General features: G+C 37.1%; 1 protein-coding gene across 3 annotated transcripts in view; it reads left to right on the forward strand.

Moving 5' to 3' along the window:
- The window catches only part of KCND2 (potassium voltage-gated channel subfamily D member 2), a 287947-nt gene that overhangs the window by 229082 nt on the left and 46149 nt on the right, over window positions 1-12716 (forward strand). For all 3 annotated transcript variants that reach the window (XM_069976521.1, XM_069976529.1, XM_069976536.1), the window contains exon 2: window positions 9396-9558. In XM_069976521.1, coding sequence (XP_069832622.1) covers window positions 9396-9558 — 163 coding nt within the window. The remainder of the gene's footprint in view (window positions 1-9395; window positions 9559-12716) is intronic.

Below are 12716 nucleotides of genomic sequence, written 5' to 3' on the forward strand. Positions count from 1 at the left end.
TGTGCCAGGCTAGGTGAGTATATGTATTGGGGGGGGGGGCTTTGTTGCTGGAGGTGCAATGCTGTCTCCAGCCACAAAAGAGGCTGGCAGGGCAGAAAGCTGATGGCTTCTTGCCCTGTCAGTCAGAGCACTGCAGCATTTAACTGTGACTTCTCAATACTTCAAGCCGTGTTACACTACCCAACTCGCATATTGCAGAGCTTATTACACGGCATGTTGAGCATGTGGCCAGGGCTGTCCGTTTCTAGCAGTGTTCGTGCAGCCCTTTCCTTTAAACAGCCGTTCGCCGCACATCTTCTATTACGCGGAGACATGTGCAGCTGATGGCACATTATTATTTTTTTTATTTTGACAAGTGTTAAGTGAGCGATTTGCTAATGAGTGAGCATTTGTTTGTCAGTTGATTACTAACTCTATTGCTGCATTACACGGAACAATTATCGTGCAAATTTGCACGATAACGATCGAATTCAAACGATAATCGTACGTGTAAACGCAACGAACGATTGAACGACGAGGGAGAAATCAATCATTTTGATCTTTGAACATGTTCTTAAATCGTCTTTCGCAAAAAATTTGCAGATCATTCACCGATTTTACCTATGTGCGAAATAGGCTTAAGCGATCGCAAAAAGAAAAAACGTTACTTCTAAATCGTTAATCGTACGATCGGGCGAATTATCGCTCCGTGTAAACGTAGCATTTTACTTGGGGATATTTTGGTCTGATTTGGTAGTTCTATGGGATAGATAGATAGACAGACAGATAAATTTGAAACATCAGCTGAACTGAAAACTCTTGTGTGTCAAAATTTTATTAGAGCTCACAAAAATTTTATTAAAGAAGTACAACATAAATAAATGTATTTCTATACAACAATTCAAAATAATTATTACCAATTATCTAAAAACACAGCTCAATGAGAAACCACAAATTAAAGCAAGGTTATGCACGTACATTCATTTTCAACTGCTGCAGGCAATTATGGTAAACCAATACATGTCCAGTAATTAAGTGTGTATTGTTCTGTAACAATAACAATAATAATTATAATGCTAATGAAACTAGTTAAGGCCTATGAGATGTGCAGTATGTGCATAATGTAATATTCTGCAGAACCCTAAATGACTTTACTGTGCTACTTAAACATCTTTTTATGCTAAGAGCTGATCTGCAGGGCCTGGATTACAAAGATCCCCGACCATTATACAAATATATTCATTTAAAAAGGAGTAATATGTATACTATGTACTGTAAGGGAGCATCTTGAGCAGTATATTTGAACTGGTAATTGGTTCTAAAGCTCCAAAAATGTCACCCCAAAATATAATAAAAATTGATATAAAGAAAAATAAGCAGATAACTAATATGGGTAAAGCAAGTTTTTACATACAACAGTCAGAAAGAGCCACTGGAAACTGTAAATTACTTTATAGGTAGAGGACCAGAGCATTTTTAGGGTCCTCTACAGATCACACATGGTCCCAGAAAAATAAAATGAAGCCGCTCTCACCTGGTGCCCAAAGGAGCGACTCATCCTGGCCCAGGTAAAGAACAGTATAAACATGTAGTATCACACTGTAGTGTAGAGAGGAGATACTATACAGCCAACCAGTACATGTTCTTCAATAATACTGGGATTTTACCACTAAAGTAGCCACTTCAATTGGTTGATCATCTAGCCGTTCACATGTGCTGCAGATCGTGACTGTAGCATAGTATGTTCAGTCTGGTCCAGAAAGAACCATTGTATATTAAAATATTGTAGCATGCGGCCATTGTAAGTTAAGGGACCGCTGTATGTAGAAGCTGAACCTCTAAAGGGTATCAGGGCTCTAACCTGAGTGGTCCCAGTATATCTAGTGGCTGACAAAGCAGACCATATTGCTTCGGGGCCAACCACAAAGGACACAGGCAGACAGGGAGAGAAGTCAGATACAGGTAGAAGAGTTGTGGCAGGCAGCAATGGTTCAGTGTCAGTTCTGCCAGATGAATTGTGGCAAGCAGCACAAGTTATACATGTTATATATTGTTTTAATCGTAACGACTTGAGGTACATGCACAACAAGTCAGTTTTACCCCAGGGTGAACAAATACCCCCCAAATAAAAGAAATGCGTTTTTGTTTTTTTTCTTATCACCACACTTTGAATTTTTTTCTGGTTTCGCAGTGTACTTTATGCAAAAATTCAGCCTGTCATTGCAAAGTACAATTAGTGACGCAAAAAATAAGGGCTCATGTGGGTTTCTAGGTGGAAAAATGCAAGTGCTATGGCCTTTTAAACACAAGGAGGAAAAAACGAAAACGCAAAAACGAAAATTGGCCCCGTCCTTAAAGGGTTAAATTAATATTAATTAATTAATTATACAGTAGTGTAGGAAGTATATGAATTACATGTTTATTGTGAGTTCTCTATATAAAAAAGCAGACCTAAAAAGCATACAAGCTATAAACACAATCCTAGAAAATCTTACAGCTGAAATGTAAAGACTGTTTGCAAATGTGTGGCTTTAGTCTAATTGTAATTGGCAGTCTGTGTATATTCAGAAGGTAAGGGATAAGAACTAGCTTGTAATGGGTGATAATGCCATCTGCTGGGCATTTTGTTTCTGAACATTTGTACATATAGTGCACAGAAATTACCATCATATTGTATTTTACAGTAGAAAAGGTCTATTCCAGGTCTATTTCTACCCCCAAATTGAGGGGGGAAAGCGCATTGAGAGCCCTGGGAGAGTAATTTGTCTGCCCTTATCTCGTGGCTATCTTAGCCATTTGGAATTTGTTATACATTGAGTCAATCTGGTTGCATAATTTATTGGATTATATTTAGACATTGATAGTGCCAATACTTTTGATCTCATACCTGCTATCTAGTATTTTTAAGTTTTCTTTACATGCCGCTGTGAAGTTTTTGTCTTTTTTCATGTGACGTAAATATTTTTTTCTATATGGTTCAGTGACATGTCTTTCCCAGTTGTGAATACTGGAAAGGCCAAAAAAATAACCAATCTGATTTACAGTACAAGGCAATAAAAATGAACCTGTCACATTAAGGCTATGTCCACACAACATCCTTTCTTTTTTTTTTAAAAATGTCCATTGTTTGCAATTTACACAACAGTCGTTCTTTTAATAATGAAATTAATTGCACTGAAGTCAATGCAAACAACGATCATTGTTCACACAATGCATTGAACAATGGCCATGGTTTGACGGACCCACAAAAATAATGAACATGTCATTTTTTTTTTTGTTTCACAAACGGACAGTGCCAGAAAACGCCCATTGGTTTTATGTGGCCCAATAATGTAGTTCAATATATAGACAGCATGTCGCATAATTGGAGGGGATGAGGAGATTTTTTTGTTTTGTTTCTGTGGGAAAAGTTTTAGCATAACATGTAACTTTTTCATTTAAACCATGGGTTCCAGCTGTTGCCAAACTACAAGTCCAATCAGGCCTGAACAGCCAAAGCTCAGTTATACTTAATGTATTCAGGTAAAGGCAAAAAGGAGGTCAGCACTTCCAGTAAAACTTGTTCTTTATTTCTTACTCCATTAAAAGCGAACAAAAGGCAGATACAAAATAAGTGATAAAATACACATCTGACGCGTTTCTGGCTATACGCCCTTAATCATAGATGACATGTACAAAGGTATACTGGGATAAATATAGGGGAAATAAACACATGTTCCCTCCCACATAACACCTGAATCACATTGTTTTCTCATTAACATTTAAAGTGAAAGACATGAAAAAGCGCACATAAAGTGCACAGTGCTATATATAATAGAAAATACAAAATTACAAATATATATATAAAGATACAAAAATACAAAAATACAAAACATCATACAGATTAATAATTCATGATAAGATCCAATCTATGGTTCAATCCTTTTGGAGATGAAGAATCCAACATGAGAATCCAATATCCTTCACGATTTAAAAGTTTCTGTTTTCTATCACCTCCACGATCAGGGCGGAATACTCTCTCTATACCCATAATGGAAAGTGATGAAATGTCTCCTGCATGGACTAGAGAAAAATGCTTAGCCACATTTGATGGATTTTTCACGTTCATGTGTGTAGCACCATAAATATGTTCCCGTAAACGGTCTTTTAACCTACGGCTAGTGCAACCTACATAACCCATTTCACATGTAGTGCAGAATATGTAATAAATTAACCAAGTAGTATTACAATTCATATAGCTTCTAATTTTATATTCTGTGTTGTCTACTTTGTTTACAATAACTTTTGTTTGTTTAATATATTTACAACAGTTACATCTTACCCCTCCGCATTTATAATTACCCTTGGTATTTAACCATGTGGGATTAGCAGAATGTGCAGTAATATGAGAGGGTGCCAAAAGGCTACCTAAAGTTGGGGGGCAGTTAGTAGAAAAGTTGCAGCCATCCTGCATAATTTGTTTGAGCGTACAATCTTGATACAGTATTGGCAAAAACTTTTCAACTATATCACGTATCTCAACAAACTGTTGTGAATAGGTGGTGACGAACGTAGGTTTTTTTGAGAAACTCGTGGACTGTTGTTTTTTATTATACAAAAGGTCCTTGCGGTTTCTAGTTTGTGCACATTATTAATCTGTATGATGTTTTGTATTTTTGTATTTTTGTATCTTTATATATATATTTGTAATTTTGTATTTTCTATTATATATAGCACTGTGCACTTTATGTGCGCTTTTTCATGTCTTTCACTTTAAATGTTAATGAGAAAACAATGTGATTCAGGTGTTATGTGGGAGGGAACATGTGTTTATTTCCCCTATATTTATCCCAGTATACCTTTGTACATGTCATCTATGATTAAGGGCGTATAGCCAGAAACGCGTCATATGTGTATTTTCTCACTTATTTTGTATCTGCCTTTTGTTCGCTTTTAATGGAGTAAGAAATAAAGAACAAGTTTTACTGGAAGTGCTGACCTCCTTTTTGCCTTTACCTATATACTTCGATTTTTGGTCGTGCACTGGCTGGGTGAGCTGAGTCTACTAATTACGTTGATTCTCTACACATGGTTTTTGTCTCGTGACTCCCCAGTGAAAAGGCAGATACAATGAGCACGCCAACAGAGGTCTTGGACTTGCATATTCTAAAGGACGTGAATGATCGCACAGAGCGTCTGGGCAAGATGAAAACTTTACTACAAACCAAGAATCCTCAAAGTGGTAATGCTGACCTTGTTAAACTTATGTGGGATTTGGAAAAGCTCCTTACCAAAGAAATGAAGCTCTGGTGGGACTCGGCTCTAATGCAACAATATATTGAGCAGAAGATGGTTCCCCGAGGCTTACGATTGAAAAAGATTCCCACTACTGTTTACTCAGAGACTTTCCGAGAAAAATGGAACCTTATCCTAACGGATGCTTCCCTGAAACTAATGCAACTTATTGTTTCACATGAGGAGGAACTACTTGTGTCATTAAGAAAAGACATAAAAAAGACACAGGATGATCTACAAGTTTACAAGACACAACAAGAATTTCAGGACATTGACAAAAATATTCAGGAAAAACTCGCTACCCTGGAGGACATTATTGTGAGTACTAAAACCAATAAATTCCAGCGGGATAGCATGGACTTTGAAACTAATACTGTTTATGAATGGGGGAGATGGGAAGCATATATACCTAAACCCATCTTAAAAAAGAAGAATCCCAAACATAAATCCCCTAAGAAGACAGTAAGTTTCAGTTCCACAGAGACTGAACGGGATACGGAAACAGATGGAGGAGACACGGAATCCGATAATCAAGAAACACCATTACAGCAATCTTATTACCGCAACAAGAAACGCAACACGTCTGCACAGCCCCCAAAAAACGGGAGAAGCGGCAACGACGTGCAGGTCGCAAACACCGTAAAAAGATATCCACAACGAGAGAAGACCCCAAGGAAGAAGCATTAAGTTGCAATGTTATCAATTTGTCATCATACATTATTACTGATTCTGAGGTTAGTGTTTTAGCCAAAGGCATGAATTTTGCTCCCTCATATGATTTTGATTTATATCGCACTATTATGGATGTTAACAAATTTTCTAGGCTTATCACTGTAAAAAAACATTTTTTTTCGTTAGATAACAGTAATGATGACACACATGATTTGAACAACAGCAGTATGCAAACCTCTGAAAATTTTGAGGATCACACTGTATTGTTTACGGAGAATGTTGCTTTAGCTTCTCTGCAGTCATTGGAACAGTCTATTGACCATTCATGTTGCAATAATATTAAACATGTTCCAATGACTGTAAAGAACTCTCAATTCTATCCCATTTATGCCAGATCAGAACCACTGGACCTTTTCCAACAGCTAGTACAAGAGGAATTGGTAAAATTACATAAGAAAGTCACAAAACAATATAAAACGCAAAGTGGTAATCTTACTAAATCTGAACGGGACGCCATACACAGCATTAGGTGTAATGATGATCTTATCGTCCGCTCGGCGGACAAGGGAGGAGCTGTGGTTCTTCTGAATAAAAGTTTATACATACAGCTTAATGAAACTATGTTACAAGATACTGATACTTACAGTGTCCTCCCTTCTAACCCTACTGCTGAATATGGTGTAATCCTTAGAAAAATTGTAGAGGAAGGTTTTACTCTCGGTGTTCTTACACAGAGGGAGATGGAATATTTGGTTCCGGAGAACCCCGTGATACCGATATTCCATTCACTCCCAAAAATTCATAAAGGCCGATTCCCTCCACCTATGAGACCCATCGTGGCAGGAATCGGTTCTTTAAATGAAAAATTAAGTGAATGGGTTGACATGACTTTACAACCTCTGGTTGTTAGATGTTTTGGATACCTACAGGATACCAAACATGTACTCAAAAGTGTGGATGATATTGAATGGCAGGACAACTATGCATGGATTACGAGTGACATCGAATCCTTGTATACTTGTATTCCACACACGTTGGCCATTGATGCCCTTCTATATCATCTGCACAAATATTCAACATATCACACGGACTTGATTTCATTTATTGTCATGGCAGTTGAGTATCTTTTGGGACATAATTATTTTATGTTCAATCAAGTGTACTACCTACAATGCAAAGGTGCCTCAATGGGGGCTAAATTCTCACCAGTGCTGGCAAATTTATTTGTAGCATGGTGGGAAGAAATGTACATTTTTGACACCTCCAATCCTTTCCGCGAGTCCATCGTCTGGTATGGCCGCTACATTGATGATGTCATCATTGTTTGGGCTGGTAGTGTGGCGGCCATACCAGACTTTATGGATTATTGCAACAAAAATCCAGTGTCTCTGAAATTCACTTACGAGTGGGACCGGCATAGTGTTTCATTTTTGGATGTTAGATTAACAGCTAATTCTAATAAAATAGACACATCCAATTATAGGAAGCCCACTGCCGGTAACACTATTCTTAGAGCAGATTCTTGCCATCCTGCCCATACTATACGTGGCCTGCCGGTGGGGGAGTTCGTGCGCATGCGCAGGAACTGCTCCACCTTGCAGAGTTACGAGAGTGAATCTGCCAACCTTAGCGCACGTTTAAAAAAACGAGGCTATAAGGATCACAATATTGTTAAAGCTCACAACAGTGCACAAACTAGAAACCGCAAGGACCTTTTGTATAATAAAAAACAACAGTCCACGAGTTTCTCAAAAAAACCTACGTTCGTCACCACCTATTCACAACAGTTTGTTGAGATACGTGATATAGTTGAAAAGTTTTTGCCAATACTGTATCAAGATTGTACGCTCAAACAAATTATGCAGGATGGCTGCAACTTTTCTACTAAACGCCCCCCAACTTTAGGTAGCCTTTTGGCACCCTCTCATATTACTGCACATTCTGCTAATCCCACATGGTTAAATACCAAGGGTAATTATAAATGCGGAGGGGTAAGATGTAACTGTTGTAAATATATTAAACAAACAAAAGTTATTGTAAACAAAGTAGACAACACAGAATATAAAATTAGAAGCTATATGAATTGTAATACTACTTGGTTAATTTATTACATATTCTGCACTACATGTGAAATGGGTTATGTAGGTTGCACTAGCCGTAGGTTAAAAGACCGTTTACGGGAACATATTTATGGTGCTACACACATGAACGTGAAAAATCCATCAAATGTGGCTAAGCATTTTTCTCTAGTCCATGCAGGAGACATTTCATCACTTTCCATTATGGGTATAGAGAGAGTATTCCGCCCTGATCGTGGAGGTGATAGAAAACAGAAACTTTTAAATCGTGAAGGATATTGGATTCTCATGTTGGATTCTTCATCTCCAAAAGGATTGAACCATAGATTGGATCTTATCATGAATTATTAATCTGTATGATGTTTTGTATTTTTGTATTTTTGTATCTTTATATATATATTTGTAATTTTGTATTTTCTATTATATATAGCACTGTGCACTTTATGTGCGCTTTTTCATGTCTTTCACTTTAAATGTTAATGAGAAAACAATGTGATTCAGGTGTTATGTGGGAGGGAACATGTGTTTATTTCCCCTATATTTATCCCAGTATACCTTTGTACATGTCATCTATGATTAAGGGCGTATAGCCAGAAACGCGTCAGATGTGTATTTTCTCACTTATTTTGTATCTGCCTTTTGTTCGCTTTTAATGGAGTAAGAAATAAAGAACAAGTTTTACTGGAAGTGCTGACCTCCTTTTTGCCTTTACCTATATACTTCGATTTTTGGTCGTGCACTGGCTGGGTGAGCTGAGTCTACTAATTACGTTGATTCTCTACTTAATGTATTCACACACAACTACAGTATGTGTCAGTCTCCTCCTGCCCTATGACATTCTGCATGCAGATTGGACTATTTTTAACATGACAGGTTTCTTTAAAGGAAAATAATACTGTACTGTACTGCATCTAAATAGTTGTTTATTAATTACTATAGAGTATTGGTAATAGGAATCCATCATTTAGGGCTAATTATTTTACTTCTTAATGGACTTGTCCTTTTATGACTAGGTTTTATGAATAGGTTTATTTAAGAATGTCTTTTGCCATCTTGTAGCAAAGGTCTTCCAACAAAAAATAAGCACAATGTGTATTCATTTTACTACTGAATAAATCTATCAATATCTGCCAAAATGGAAACTTGGCACAACATTCTTTCTTTTCTGTTCTGTGTTCCATTAATCCAGTCCCAAGACATAAAATTGTTCCAATTCTTTTACTAATAGCTTGTTTTGACATTTGTTGTATTCTACTGTATTTTGGATTTTAATGCAGCTCAAAATGAGGAAGACATTGATAAATATGGTTCTTTTTTGTTCAGCATCTTAACACATTTATAGTGCATGTTAAGCAAATTTCTGAGCTTCATATTTCAATGTGTTTTCTGCAGGTATGGTGATATGGTTCCAAAGACTATAGCTGGGAAGTTATTCGGTTCCATATGTTCCCTGAGTGGTGTGTTGGTCATTGCATTACCAGTTCCTGTCATAGTCTCCAATTTCAGCAGGATCTACCACCAGAACCAACGGGCAGACAAAAGAAGAGCACAAAAGGTAAATAAAGTATACAGCCACGTGTACTTTATTTGTGTAATTATATTAATATAATGCTACAGATGCAGTGTTATCAGTAGAATGAATGTGAAAAGATTTTATATATATGTTTTTGAGTTAGGCTATGTTCCCACTACAGAATATGTGTGGAAATTTTTAGCAGAGGCCGTACGGTGGACTCCGCTTGAAGTTCCACCTGTCCCATTGACTCAATATTATTCTCAAGCTCAATCCACCCTCTGCCCAAAGAATTCCGCTTGAAATTTCTGTGCGTATTGCATAGTGGGAACATACCCTTACACAGAAAGATTTATCTGACAGATTTTTGAAGCCAAAGCCAGGAATGGATTTGAGAAAAGGAGAAATCTCAGTCTTTCCTTTATTACCTGTTCCCCTTTTATAGTCTGTTCCTTTTATAGTCTGTTCCTGGCTTTGGCTTCAAAAATCTGTCAGATAAATCTCTCTCTGTGTAAACGCAACATTAGTCATGCTGAATGTATCAATGAAGATGATCTGATTTTTATTATCATTTTTATCAGTATTTTCAGTATTTATTACATGGAATAACATGCCGTGGTATAATCACAACTGTGTCATACAGAACCACAAGATGGGAAAAGTCCAATAGGTTAGAATCCAATATATAATCCATGACATAGTGGGTTATTTATCTAGCAGTGGATAAAATGAAAGCTTGTCTATATGTCATTCCCCTAGAAATGTAAATTTACTGAATTCCCTAAACCTGGCTCCTGGTGCCTAAGGGGTGCCATATAAAAAGACACTAGTATTATAAAATACACTTGGTAAATGGGCCATCTATTGATAATGATGGCTGCAAATAATGATCTTCATCAGTATTTGTGGCCTTCATTATCAACAGACGGCTGCCTTTTCCTGATAAAATTCTGTAGGGAGAACATAGCCTTAACTAGCTTTTCCCAACATTCGTAGGATACTTAATGTCACATTCAGCATGTCTATATTCAACATGGTAACTCGAAGTTGTCATCTCCGTGTTTAATTATACTAAGTATAAAGATGACACTAGTTATTAATCTAGTCACTCAGTGTATTGGACACATTGGTTATTTCCTTTCTTCATATGATCATGATTACAAACTAAGTGGAAACGTAAGTGCATTTCTTTATGAGAAAAGTCATTCTAATTCAAAAAATATGTACTAATAGTGCAATTCTGATGTTGGCATTGGCAGCTTGTACTACATGAAGCAATCTCAATAAACCCTTGACACATTATTTAGACAGTTACAAGCTGAAAATGTTTGCTTCTGCAAAGGTTTGGCCAGTAATAGCAGTAAGATGAATGAACATTATCTGTGCTTGCATGCTGCATGGCATCATTGACAAACAAAGAATAAGGTCAGGTTCACACTGCATTTTTGGTGTGCACTTTCCTGCATATTGTGCCCCTAGTTATATACCAAAATGTGTGCAGTTTTTTTTTTTATCTTTTTTAATATTGTTTTAAATCGGAGCATGCACTCCAATTCACACTGTGAAGTGTGTTCAGTTTACAATCCAAATATGCTAGAATTGGTAACATTTCACTTATTCCATGCAGAGAGCACATTAGAAATTAGGCCCATTTACTCAAGCTAATATGGTACCAAAACTACAATAAAATATGTAGGAAGGTTTCCCTTAGACATACATTTGGAGAAAATGTGAATGTATTCCCAATATAAATGTTTATATGTTTAGGCTATGTTCACACTACGTATATGTCCGGCCGTAGTTCGTACGCGGCCGGACATGTGCGGCTGAAACTACGGCCGTTAGAAAAATAGACATGCGGCTGGATTGCGAACATGCGCACAAACCGCGAACATACGCCCGTAGTACAGTTATGCTTTCTAGCTTGTTTCGAAGCGATCTGAAACAGGTCAATTACTTGGAAATCTTTGCCCAGCCCAATAAAACACACAGAACATTTTTAATCTAAAAATCAAGTTCAATTTGGCTGAAATAAGTACTCCGTACGGGACCGCATTAAAATCCAGGGCCCTGAGTTGGAACAGTTCCGGCTGCAAACAATGTCTTGTCTTGTTCATTTTTCACGGCGCCGTATACAATCCGGCCATAGGCTCTTACGTAGTCTGCATTGTGCGGGCGGATATCGTATACTTTCAAGCGTACGCATCAACCTCAAAACTACAGGCGTATATTCGCACTACGGCCGGACATATACGTAGTGTGAACATAGCCTTAAAGTGTACCTGTCGTTATAACTTTTCAAATCTAAATCAACAGTGGATGTGATATAAAGCAAGTTTGCAATATACATTATTTTTTTGTGTTGTTATCATGCTGTAAAACAAAGCTGAACTTACCAGAAATCCAGGTCCAGTCTCCTGAAGGCAGATTTTCTGACTTGTGCTGGTTGTAAAAAAAAGAGACTAAACACATGAAGTCTAACAAGTACAGAATGTTTTGGCTCAATGTGTCTATCAATCACATGGCTGTCTTCTTTCTTTGAGCGCTCAGAGGACCTAGGAAACACAGGATTTACTGTTGTTGATCGATTTCCTGTATTTCGAGAAAAAAAAGAGCCAGAAAACAGGAAGTGCCGTGTTCTCCATGATAACTAAAAAAAAATAAAATAAAATAAGGAATGTATATTACAAACTTGCTTTATATCATATCTACTGTTGATTTAGATTTTGAAAGTTTTAACAACAGTGACACTTTAAGGACAATAATTAAGATTAGGCTGGATGATGCAATTCTGCAAAAATTCTGCTGTGTGAACAAGAGTAGAAATCCCATTAAAAGCAACGGGACATTGCTCTGTTCATATTTATTTCAAGCGGAATCCGTGGGAAATTAAGCGCAGATTTTGCTTCAGATTCTTCACCGATTCCTCAGTGGGAACATACCCTAATGGCAGTGGCCTCTTCAGCAGGAAATTGCACTCTGCCACTCTGCAAAGATTGTTGAGAAATGTTTTAAGGGGCAGGTCAGAACCCTTTTGGCTGCACAAGGGGAACCCATACATTTTTATGCAGGTGATTTTAATGTTATGGCTCATTTATGTATAAGCTGATATAGTATACGGAGCTTTTAAACAATCAATAGTTTTCATTAAATTACTTTTAGAAAGTTCTTAGCCACCACCATACAGATCTATTAAAGTA

Source organism: Dendropsophus ebraccatus, chromosome 1 (assembly GCF_027789765.1).
Source record: "Dendropsophus ebraccatus isolate aDenEbr1 chromosome 1, aDenEbr1.pat, whole genome shotgun sequence".
NCBI classification, from domain to species: domain Eukaryota; kingdom Metazoa; phylum Chordata; class Amphibia; order Anura; family Hylidae; genus Dendropsophus; species Dendropsophus ebraccatus.